The following is a 13248-nucleotide window of genomic DNA, read 5'->3' as shown; positions in this document are numbered from 1 at the left end:
ATGACAGGGAAAAACCCAGCCTACAAGTCCAAGGTAAAGAGCCCAGTCCCATTTTAGTGCCTCCAACTGCCTTGGAGAAATCATTTAATCTTATTCCTCAGTTTCCCAGTTTCAGGCAGGGATAATGACAGCTGTCCTACGTACCACTATAGCAATCTAATAAAATCATAGATAGGAAAAGTATGAAACATTAAATAAGTAATAACACATACCAGGGTACAGTAGCTCCAGATATCTAGGCTAGCTTTACACATTAATTCACAAACACCTTCCAAACTACGTCTGATGCCCATTTCCTTAAGAGTCATCCTGAGGGCCCACATCCAGTAACAGCCAAGAAAATTCCCTCAGATAAACAGCTCCAAGCTCTCAACAAATGCCAGGGAGAGCTCCCTGCGGACAGCAAAAAGTGACCGGAGGCTGATGCAGGAGGAAGTCATCTGAAGGAGAACTCCAAGGGGTTCGCACCATGCAGGGTGGCTAAAATTCTATAGAGAAACCACTGTTTTTCCGGGCTAAAAAATAAAGGTCAGAGATTGAGGGGCACTGGAAAGGGAGGTGAGACAATAAAAACTGGAGGCCAAAAAGGGGAGCCCCGAATTCTTTGTATAAACCCCATCCACATCTTCGGCAGAAACATGCTCAGGCCATCTTTGAGCTGCCCAACTATGAATTTAAAACATGAACTGAGATTTGAGATGCCTCCCAAGAGTCTGCAGTCTGAGTAAAATCGAGTGAACTCCCTATTTGTCATGGCCAGGTTCATGCGTCAAGTGGTGGTACCTGTTTGTCTAGTTGGGCACGTGCTGGCCTGTCTGTTGTGATGAGGACATTTCATAGAACTAAATCATGATCATGTCAGCTGCATCTACAGCTGATTCCATTTGGAATCAGCCAAAGGGAGTGTCTCCTTTAATGAGGGATGCTTAATCTAATCATGGGAAGCCTTTTAAGGAGGATTCAAAAGAGCCAGGCTCTGTCCTTCTGACAGGCTCTTCCTACTTTGGCCAGCAAGCCTCTCCTGTGGAGTTCCTCCAGAACCTTCACTGGAATCAAAGGTTCCACAGCCTGCCCTGCAGATTTTGTACTCTGCATTCCCACAGTTATGTCATGAACTTTAATAAATTTTATATTTGCAAGTGTTTCCTATTGATTCTGTTTCTCTAGAAAACCCTAATACATCTTGGTACCAGGAGTGGTTCTTAAGAAATAGAATCTTAAAACTGGGTTTTTATGAATGGTTTTCTACTCTGACTGGGCTCAGAGACACTAAGGACTCTGATTCCCGTAATCAGAATGACACTCCCAATCCATGGAGTGAGTTGGCAAAAGAGATAGTCAAAATGTCACAATTCAATTCTCCTAATGCTTCACTTGTACGAAGCCAGGCTCTGGGAGATAATGTTTTTGACACCTTTACGGAGTTTTGTGGAAATAAGAAGTATAGAGATGTTGGCTGCTTGTTGTAGGATACACTGGCTACATTAAGGAGTGAAAAGGATGGGCTTAAGGCTTCAAACGAGAAGCTTAAGTGCTGTCTGAAAGATGTAGACGTTTCTATGAGTATCCTGAAGGAAAATCTTATTTCCTGTAGCTGTAGACCTGAAATCTCTGAAAATCAGACTCAGAATCTTATTGTTAGAGTAGCAACTTTACAATGTAAACTGAAATCTCAATATTGCACGGTGTTTGCCGTTAAAGTGAGGGCATTGATTGGAAAGGAGTGGGACCCTGAAAAATGGGATGGTGACACATGGATTGATGATGATGTCAGGGGTGAAAGACTCTAGGTCATGCTGAGTCTTCTCTAGATAACCCCGTAATACTCTGCCCTGAGGACATAGCCAGCCCACCTCCAGCCTGCCTTGAGGAGTTGGCCACCCAATCTCCTCCTGAAAGGATTAGCCCTAGAGTGACTAATCCTGTTTCACCAGATGAAACTGCAAATGAATGCACTAAAGCAAATGGCTAGGAAGATATTTCTAATTCTTTTCAAAACCCACCCCCACCACCCCTCATTTCTTCCAGACCTATAACTAGACTAAAGTCCCAATAGGCCCCTAAAGGTGAGGTACAAGAGAAGTTTCAAAAGAACTGTGTGAGTTTCCCAATTTATATAGACAGAAATCAGGGGACTATGTGTGGCAATGGATTTTAAGGGTGTGGGATAATGGTGGGAGGAATAGAAGGCTGGTTCAGGCTAAATTTATTGATATGGTCCCACTAAACAGAGATTCTGCATTCAATGTTATAGCTCGAGGGGTTAGAAAAGGTATTAACAGTTTGTTGATGGTTGGTTGAAACATGGATCAAAAGGTGGCCGACATTATCTGAGGTTGAAATGCCAGAACTGCCCTGGTATAATGTAGATGAGGGGATCCAGAGGCTTAGAGAGATTGGAATGTTAGAGTGGATTTATCATGCAAAGCCTGCTCTTACACCCCAGGAATATCCAGAGGATGCACCTTTTACCAGAACAGTGAGAAATAAATTTGTGAGGCTAGCACCATCATCCCTAAAGAGCTCTGTGGTTGCACTTCTCTTAGGTCAGATATTACTGTAGGAACTGCTGTCACTGAGCTGGAATCCTTAAATACAATGGGGATGACAGGATCCCGAGTTGGCAGAAGCCAGGTGGCAGTACTTAATCGCCAAAGACAGAGTGGACGTGGCTATTATAATAGACAGCAAACTTAAAGCAGGAGTCAAAATTATCTGACTCACAGAGATTTGTGGCATTGGCTAGTAAATCATGAGGTACCTAGAAATACAATAGAAAGGCAGTCTACTAAATTCTTGTTGGAGCTGTATAAACAAAAGAGTTCTAGATCAAGTGAACAGAAGTCTAACCTGAATTACAAAAACAGAGTCATGGCCCCTTAATCAATTTCTGGACTTGAGACAGTTTACAGACCCAGAGCCCCGTGAATGTAGGGGAGGCCAGGTCCCTATGGGGGAGAATCCTGTTACACTGCCACAAATTTATACTGTTAATCTTTCTCCAAGTCTTTCCCAAGGAGACCGAAGGCCTTTTACCAGGGTAACTGTGCACTGGGGAAAAGGAAATGATCAGATATTTCAGGGATTATTAGACACTGGTTCAGAAGTGACATTAATTCCAGGAGACCCAACACGCCACTCTGGACCACCAGTCAGAGCGGGGGCTAATGGAGGCCAGGTGATCAATGGAGTTTTAGCTCAGGTCCATCTCACAATGGGTCCAGTGGGCCCCCGGACCCATTCTGTAGTTATTTTCCCAGTTTCAGAATGTATAATTGGCATAGACATACTGAGCAACTGGCAGAATCCCCACATTGGCTCTCTAACTCATGCAGTGAGGGCTATTATGGTGGGAAAGGCCAAGTGGAAGCCACTAGAACTGCCCCTACCAAGCAAAATAGTAAATCAGAAGCAATACTGGATTCCTGGAGGGATTGAAGAGATTACTGCCACTCTTAAGGACTTGAAAGATGCAGGGGTGGTGATTCCCACCACATCCCCATTCAACTCTCCTATTTGGCCTGTGCAGAAAACAGATGGGTCTTGGAGGATGACAGTGGATTATCGTAAGCTCAACCAGGTGGTAACTCCAATCGCAGCTGCTGTTCCAGATGTGGTATCATTGCCTGAACAAATCAATACATCTCCTGGTACCTGGTATGCAGCTATTGATCTGGCAAATGCTTTTATATCAATAGCTATTAGTAAGGACCACCAAAAAGTTTCCTTTCAACTGGCAAAGTCAACAATATACTTTCACTATTCTACCTTTGGGGCATATCAACTCTCCAGCCCTATGTCATAATCTTGTCCGCTGTGGATATAGCTGACATAATCATGATTTAATTCTATGAAATGTCCTCATAGCAACAGACTGGCCAGCACTTGCCCGATCAGACAAACAGGTACCACTACTTGGCCAAGTTGAGACATGAACCTAACCATGACAGGAATGAATAAAGAGATAAGAAATCCTGGCAGAGAAATAGCAAGTATGAAAAAGAATCAAATTCTGAAACTGAAAACACAGTATTTGGAAAAAATTCAAAACATTTAAGAGAAAAAATAAGTAAACCCACAGACAAATCAATAGGATATTCAATCTGAAGAACAGAGAAAAAAAGATTGAAAAAAATAAAGTCTCAGAAATCTTTAACCTGAAGCCCTAGAGGAGGAGAGAGAGAGAGAATAAAGCAAAAAAGGTATCTGAAGACATATCAGCTGGACATTTTCCAAATTTCATGAAAAGCATAAATTTACAGATTTAAGAAGCTCAGTAAATCTCAAGCAGGATAAGTATGAATAAAACCATGGCTCAGAACCTTATCATCAAAGTGCTGAAAACCAAACATCGAAAGGGAATTTTTAAAAAGCAGTCTGAAAAAGAGGACACTGCACATGGGGGAGCAATTAAACCCCTAAGGACTTCCGACAGACCCAAGGAGAGCAGAAGACAGCTAAGGAGACCCTCACGGAGTGGCAGGGACACCAGCATGGGCCATAAAGTTCACTGCAGAAAACCCCCTCCTACGGTCTCAAAACAACTGCACACTACCAGGCTTTTCAAAATCACAAATAACAAATACCAACGACTCCAATAAATACTGATTCTAATATATGCCTGCATTTTTTAATATTAGCAAAATCTATAAACCATATACATTCATTATAAGAAACATCCCAGTGTTAGAGATACGAATATGTTAAAAACAAAAATAAACAAACATCTTAAAATCAGTTAATTATGAACTAGAAATCCCCAATCAAACTCCCAGCGAGTTATTTCGCTGCTCCCTTCCAACCGGTTCTAAGCTCACAGAGCGCAGCAGCCGACGCAGGAGCAGCTGTCAGCCGGGGCCCTGCTGGGGAGCAGACCACAGGTCAGGGGACAAAACAGCACTCAAACAGACCCATGTGGACACACCCCTCCATGAGAAAGAACAGACTTTTCACAAATGCTGCTGGAACTGGATATTCACATGCAAGAAAACGAGCCTAGAAACAGACCTTACCCCTTTCACAAAAAGTGACTCAAATGGATCCAGACACTGAAATGTACAGGTGAAACCATAAAACTTCTAGAAGATAACACAGGAGAAAACCTTCAGTTTGCCTTGGGTGAGCTGGGTGATGACTTCTTATAACCCCAAAAAGTGTGGCCCATGGAAGAAAAAAGTGTTAACATTAAAATTTAAAACTCCTGCTTTGCAAAAGACACTGCTAAGATAATGAAAAAAAAAAAGCCACAGACTGGGACAAAATATTTGCAAAACACAAATCTGATAAAGGACTTGCATCTAAAATACAGAAAGAAATCTTAAAACTTTACAATAAGAAAGTAAGCCACCCAATTAACACGTGGGCAAAAGCTCAGAACAGACAATTCACCACAGAAAATACACAGATGGCAAAAGAGCACATGAAACGATGCCCAACACCACATAGCATCAGGGCACTGCAAACTAAATACCAGTGAAATGCCACAACACACCTATTTGAATGGCTAATAAAATCTGTTAAGTACCAAAGGCTGGCAAGCATGTGGAGCCAAAGGAGCTCTCATTCACTGCTGGGGGCAACCGTGGAAGACAGGCAGCATCTAACAGAGCCCACCATAGTCTTCGCATAGGATCTGGCAACAACTCTCTTGCTAGTTAACAAACTGTGATGAAAACTTAAGTCCACACACTTATGTACGTGAGTGTTTACAACAACTTTTTCACAGCTGTCAAAAACTGGAAGCAACCCAGATGTCCTTCAATAGTAAACGGATAGACAAACTGTGGTACATCCATACAAAACAGAATATCATTCAGTGATTTAAAAAAATAAGTTAAAAAGACACAGAAAAACCTTAAATGCATATTGCTAAGTGAAAGAAGCCAGTCTGGAAGGGGTACGTACCTTATGGTTCCAGTTATAGAACAGTCCGTGAAAGACAAAACCGCAGAGACAGTAACTTATCAGCGGTGGGTGGCAGGGACGGGGAGAAGGAGTGTAGGAGAACAGGTGAACTGCAGGACACTGGGGGCAGGGAAATGACTCTGCATTAGACAGCAGTGGGGGCACAGGACCTGATGCACTGGTCAAGACTCATGAGACTAGACAACACGAAGGAGGAACCCCAAAGTAAACTACGGACTTTAGTTTCCAATAATGTATCAATATTGGTCCATCGATTATAACGCAAGCACTGCCCTAATGCAAGATGTTAGTAACAGGGCAAACTGCATGTGTGGCGGGGCAGGAGGGGTGGTCTACCGGAACTCTCTAAATGCTACTCAATTATCCCATCAACCTAAAACAGTTCTACAAAACAGTCTATTGATGAAAAGCAAAAACCAAAAAAAAGTCTTAAAAAAAAAGGAAATGTAATTCGGTCCTAAAATGAAGGCAATAAGATCTGGGATATCATTATAAGATAATGAGAGTGACCAAAGAGCATTTACTAGGCACCTTGAGATATTCCTTTCCTATTTAACAATGGGATATTTACAGAAGCCTAGAAAGTTAGCAGACGTCACCACAGGTTCTTCATTCCAATCAGCTGTTCACAGATTTATTCTTCATCACTGGCTACACCCCACCTCTTTAGCCACTACGTTGCTCTCCATCCTTGACCTTTTCCCAACATTGGGTACCAACACAAGGCCCCACAGACTCCAAGAAACGCAGTGAGAATCCAGTAAGATGGTACAAGTCAAGCTAAAACACACAGATTTCCTTTCTTCACTCTACTAAAAACATCTTACTGTTACTGAGCAGGCCCCATGGCCCCCACCCAGCTCCACTGAAGCAGTGCCCTCGGCCCCTCCCCCAGCTCTACTGGAACAGCCCCCTCAGCCCCTCTCCCAGCTCCAGTGGAGAGCTCTCCTGGTCTCTTATTCCAACTGTATTGTCACAGAGTTTCAATGATAATCATATACTTTAATGAAGAAGTAATGAGCTGGAAAACAAGCAGTTCTTGAGGCAAACAAATCAACTTAAGAAATTAAAAGGCAGAGTGGGAAGCATATACAGTTTTATATCATAATAAATGCATCTCCCAGGCTAAATGAAGGAATGGTATCTGCATCCTTACTCTTTCTTCATGCTAAAATGAGTACAGAAAGATCAAAAAATGATATACAAAAAAATGAAACCTTAAGAGTACCATAAAACATGGGAAAACTTTTAATAAAACTAAGGTGCAAAAGGCCTTTCCAATCAAAGCACAAAACTCACAAGTCAAGTAAGAAGAGATTGATAAATTTAACTTCATTCAAAAAGGAAGAAAAAATATATATGGCCAAAAATATAATTATAGCGATGAGATAATGACAGAAGACAGCATACTGGGGGTGGGGGCACATGACCAAAAGAGAACAAAATTCTGTAATGTATCAAGAACACATGTACTCATGAGAAAAAGAATAACTCAATGAAAACAGGCAAAGTTCAAGAAAACAGAAATACAAATGTCTTATACAGAAACGATGTTGACTCTAGTGAATATAAAAGATTGCAAATTCCAACAACATGGTGCCATTTTTCACGTGTCAAACAGACTGGGAAGTTTTGAGTTGGGGATGGAGAGAAATTAGCACTCGCATGCACTGCTGGTGGAAGCGATACTTGAAGTTACCTTTCTGGAGGCCAACAATATTTATAAATATCTAAAATATACATACAAGCTGTTCTACTTCTATAAATTCATCTTATGGACATACTTATATATGTGAACACGGACATATATGTCACATAACAGAGCAGAATGAACACCCAAGTGGAAACAATATAAATGCCACTGATGGGGTACATAAGTAATTTATGACACTTCTACAGAATGGAATACCAGTAAGTTTTTAAATGATCATGGAAGTTTCAAATGTGCCAGTATTAAACAATCTACCATATATATTAAGTGGTGAATAAAAGGAACAGAACATTCTCCTTTTTGTACAAAAAAAGAAAAAGGGGGAATAATATGGAGAGATTTTTGCTTGAGTGTTTCTAAAAGGACACAAAAGAAATTTATTCGGTTGCCTCTAGAGAAGATGATGGGTCCGGAAAGGAAGGAAACCTGCTTTTTACTGAAAATTCTCTGGAGTTTTGAATTATTTGTTACACTGTACATAAAGTCCTTACCTTGCAAAGCAAAATCAAAGTATAAAACTCCAAGAAAATATATTTCAAAATAGAAGAGGATAACCAAGGCAATTCTTACCTTTCTCTGCAAAATTTAAGTGAATGGAGTATGGCAGGTCTCTTTTGACGTAAATTCCACAAGTGTAAGGTGTCATCAGCCAAGGCACTCACGAGAGCTCCCTGAGAAATGAGCCATAATAGACTTCAGATATAATACACATAAGAGATATTAGTAGTACTAAACAGCTGCCCAAAAACCTTCCAAATTTCAAACGTGCTGCCAATAGATTTGGTTCTGAGAAACATTTGCCTTACCCAAATCCTAAAGAGCACACCTATATGAGTGTTTCGGTGTAAAGGTGTGTGTGTGTGTGTGTAAATGTGTATGTTTTAAGTCCTTCAATAAATTAAAGTGTAATTTAGTGTCTTATAAGCTGAGCCACGCTGGGATCTAGTTGGATACCAGGGATGGGCTTTAACCACGTAAAGCTGGAGGTCTCACGATTAGTGACGTGGTCACGACTGCCCGTGCAGGGACCTTCCCACTTACTTAGCTTAGACCAGTCCTTGCAGAAGCTCTACGGCCAGATCTCAGTTCTAGAATGGTTATGACAACAAAGCTGCCACCCAGCACACAGCAGCTTCAGTGTTCAGGGGGACGAAAAATCTAATGCAGAACATCTCAACACCTGAAACTATTAAATCCCAATTACAAAGGAGAAGGAAACCCTGGTAGTATGCGAGAACCGCTGGATGGCTCAGCCTCCCCAAGGCTCGACAAGTCAGGATTCCCAGAGCCAGGACCCATGAAGATAAATTTTTATAAGCTACAGAGAGAACTGACCACTGAACTGGACTAAGAATCTCTAGTCTAAGGGCTTAATTAGTATGAACGCATGAATATATTTCCAAAAAGGGGTCCGATACCCTCCATATATACTGGGAGTAAGATAAAAGTTATAAATAAAGAATTCATATTAATTTCAGAAAAATATGGAATCCCAATTCTTTAGGTGACTATAAGAGGTCTTAAAAGCTCCCTCTCTAAAAATAATGGGTTCTCATCTCTCTAGGAGGATAAAAACAGCTCTGACAACAAAGCTGACAGGATGTGAGCCCTCCAGACCCTTTCCACCCCCACACTCCACGCAGCTCTGCCGCTGCGCCACTCCGGCTGCTGAAGCAGGAGTGCATGAAGCCCACACACTAGGAAACATCTTCTTAGCCATCCCCTATTCAAGCACAGAAAGTCACAGCATTCCAGATCAAGGACTTCTTATTTCCACCAAACTGTCAAACCAGGTCCTCTTCTTTCTCAACATGCTTCCCCACCTCAGGAACTCAAAAGCAGAAGAGAAGACATGGAGCCAAAGTGCAGTAACAGTTGGCCTCCTTCCACAGGGGCTCTTTACACAGTTGATTTATCCAAATTGAAAGCAACTGATTATTCCCAACTGTCAGATTTCTGTGGCCATCCCATTTAAATACTCACAACTTTGCTAAGCAATACCATTTTTAAGCATGTAACATGGAACCAAATGGTCCTTTCAAAGAACTCTGATATTACTGAAGTGAAAATAACCCTACTAGTGTGAACAACATGGGCTCAACCATCTGGTTCTAAAATTTAGTTGTGCAAGGAATCGATTTGCACTACATTACATATGCTGGCTAACACACTGCTTATAAAATCTTCTCAACCCAAGTGTAAAGACAGAGAACAACTAGTGGTCAGGGGTTGGGGACGGAGGCGGAGCGTGACTCAACCTCAGTGGCAGAGCTGCACGAGCCTCGGTGTGCACTCACACACAGAAGCACACCGTGCGGGACCGTGAGCGCCAAGTCTCTCCACACTGATACCTGTTCCTGGGTTCCAGGTGGCACTAGCTGTAGAAACGGTACAATTCTGGGGGCGCGGGGAGGGGCTGGGGAAGGGAACAGAGGGCCTTTTTGTAAATATTTACCTTAACTGTGAGTCTAATTATAACAAAATTAAAGTTTTAATAAAACAAAAAATAATCTTGCATCATCACATGGAGGGTCACTCTACACACTGTGATCACTTTTTATATTTTAACATCTTATAATGCCTGTTGTACAGCTCTCCCAGAAAGCTATTGAAAACAATTCCTCTGACCTAGTAAAACCTACATTTGCTTATTATTTGGATTACATTTTACCAATTCTTTACCTTCTCATCTTTAGCTCTTTATACCCATGTCACCTTAAATCGCCTGATAATTCGGTATCTGTTTTCCTCACATTCATTTAAGAATTTATTTCACAGATTCCGAGGATTTAGAAGCAAAATAACTGTCCATAAAGTATCCTCCTATCTGAAAACATCAGATTTTTCTGGATTAATTTTTCTTTCTTCCTTCTATGACAAGATGTGTTTGCCTGCAGAAAATACTGAATCTCAGAGCTGCTCACACTTCTTTAAAACTTGGCAACAGTGGTTCCTCTACTGATGAAAATGGTGCTTTCTCTAGCTCCTTCCACAACGTACACTCTATCAACAGGAAAGGCATCAACAAATTACTTCAACCGAGTGGCTTGACTCCGAGTGCTACTTAAGAAATGCAGACATGGACCAGTCCCCAAAGGACTTCGGTTTCCTGGTTAGATTTCAAAACATGTCATTTAAAAAGTGTATTCTGCTATTTACAGTAGCCTCAAACTTAAAAAAAAAAGTATTTTAATACGGGTATTTATACATTACATGATTTTCAGTATCCCCAAAATAAAATTTACATTCTGCACCTTCTAACAAAAATATTTACCTAATACTCTTCTATTTTCAGCACTGTTTTGAGGAATTATGAAAGCATCTTACAGTATTTGTTACTGCTCATAATGGTGTCATAAAGTGAATTACCACTGACTCCGACCCATATGAAACCATCTTCTGTTACGCTCTGTAAAGAGGAACGCACACAAGAAGTGGCCAGGACAAGCCCTGGTGGCGCCGTGGCAGCAGGCCGGGCCGGGCGGCTCACTGACCTCGTTCACCAGGAACTGGAGCTGGATAACGGCGGCCTCGCTGTCGTGCTGGCAGTGGCACTCCACTCCCGGGCGGCCAAAGCTGCAGGACGTTAAGGAGCAAGCGGCAGGGTGGGCCTCCTCCGGGCAGCGGTGACCTTCTCAGGCCCAGGACCCCACACACAGACCTGAAGGTCACCCCTCTAGAGCTAGGCTCACTGCACACCAACCTAATCAGGAGGTGGGTCTCTCTGCTGGGAACTGTAAGGCTCAAAGACACAGTCCTAAAAGGGATAAGAAAATGTTTTCTTCCACGTACTAAAATCAACAATACACAAAAGCAAAATGATATATTGTTCATTTATTTTACATTGGCTCAAATTTTTTGCCTTCCACTTAAAATAACAAAAAGAGGAGACTAGGCAGTTGTAACTGAAAAGCATCTGATTTTGTCCAAATGAGCAAACTAATCTAAAAAGTATATAAATGTCATTTTGGAGTATCGCTTTTAAAAAGAAGCAATAATCCTTTCATTGCCACTTTTCACTCTTGCAGAGTCTTTTTGGTAGTGTAGGCTAAACATATTATGACAAACCACATAATTATGCTTCCAATTGTAGTCTGATGTTGTATCACCAATAAATGTATTAATTTTTTAAATAAGCATGAATACAAATGATTTATGTAAACTTCTATGGGCTTACATATAATAGAGATGACTCACATACCACTATTTGTCCAGCATCATACTAAACATGTTATATGTATTAGCTCATTAAATCCTCATAACCCATGAAGAAATGTATTGTTTTCCCCTAAAGATAAAGAAACTGAAGCACAGGGAAATTCTGTAACTTGCCAAATCACAAGGCTAGAAAGGAGCAGAGATGAGACTTGAATGGAAGCACTCTGGTTCCAGTTTCTGCACTCTTCATTACTACAACAGGCTCATTCAACAACGAAATAAAACAAAAGAAAACCCACACACTTAAAACACTATACGTGTTTTACACTCATAAGCTTGAAATAATGTTATTAAAATGCTACATACAAATCTACTTCTGACTAATTAATAAAAACAGAAAATAAAAAGCTAAATCTAAACAATAAAATTTTGCTCTTCTTATACAAACTCACATTCAGGTGTACACACTATACCTATATTCAGTTATACATGTTCTAAGACTCTTCTTAATTAAAAACTACTTATACCATAGGTTAAATTCCTCTTTTCTATGTAGTATTTTTATTCCTTTTGATTTTTAGAAAATTTTTCTAGGTGATATTTATTTCCGGTGGATTTTTTTCTATGTTACTGCTGGAAATGAACTCTTGAGTATGCTGTAAACTGACAATCAGATAGGGCATGCTTAGCCCAGGCACTGTACCCTTTAAACGCCAGTTACTCAGCTGCAGCTACAGGAAACCAGACTTCCCATTTCCAGTACTGGTTCTGTGCAAACCACTCCCTGCAAGGCCAAGGAAAGGGAGGGACTGGTCTCTACTCACCCATTTCCTTTCTTCAGATGAGAGCACCGACACGACTGTTAGTTTGTCTAATCTCTCCACATAAATTATTCTTTCTGGCACCAAATGGCATATATCTCTGGTGTTTTTTTTATAATGGAACTTTAAGACATTGCTGTGTGACCTGAGTGCAGCACTCAGGGAGATTCTGACTTCTTTTCAAAACTGTCTACATTATCTTACCCACATAATCACATGGGAAATTTTTAGTGATTCACTCCATGAAGTCTTCCAAAGTACTTATCTTAGGTTTTGATGAAACACTTCTCTTTTTGCAGTGATATTTCATCAGCTTATATATTAAAGCGAATCATTTGATTTGAATATCACTTACAACTGATATCAATTCCCAAATCACAAAAAGACACATAGCTGATTCCTGGTAACCAAAGAATAAGCAAACAGCTCTACCAATCCCCTCCTGGTCCACTGCAGATGTTTCAGTTTGTTAAGGCTGCTAAAGTGCAATACACCAGAGACGGAACTGGCTCTATAAAGGGAATTTATTTAGTTATAAATTACAGTTCCTCACAGGAAAGGCAGCTGGTATTTCTGGCTTTCTCTGATATAGATTCTGGGTTCAAACTTCTGTGGGACAATTTCTTTCTGTAC

The 13248-nt window shown here is 40.9% G+C and overlaps 1 protein-coding gene across 3 annotated transcripts in view; it reads right to left on the bottom strand.

Moving 5' to 3' along the window:
- Nucleotides 1–13248, bottom strand: part of STXBP5 (syntaxin binding protein 5) — a 192483-nt gene that overhangs the window by 157853 nt on the left and 21382 nt on the right. For 2 of the 3 annotated variants that reach the window (XM_077143412.1, XM_077143413.1), the window contains exons 3-4: nucleotides 11131–11212; nucleotides 8207–8307 (exon numbers count right to left, since the gene is read on the bottom strand). In XM_077143412.1, the coding sequence (XP_076999527.1) occupies nucleotides 8207–8307; nucleotides 11131–11212 (183 nt within the window). The remainder of the gene's footprint in view (nucleotides 1–8206; nucleotides 8308–11130; nucleotides 11213–13248) is intronic. The other variant, XM_077143414.1, reaches the window with a different exon arrangement.

Source organism: Tamandua tetradactyla, chromosome 25 (assembly GCF_023851605.1).
Source record: "Tamandua tetradactyla isolate mTamTet1 chromosome 25, mTamTet1.pri, whole genome shotgun sequence".
Taxonomy (NCBI): domain Eukaryota; kingdom Metazoa; phylum Chordata; class Mammalia; order Pilosa; family Myrmecophagidae; genus Tamandua; species Tamandua tetradactyla.
This window is presented reverse-complemented; position numbering and strand designations above follow the sequence as displayed.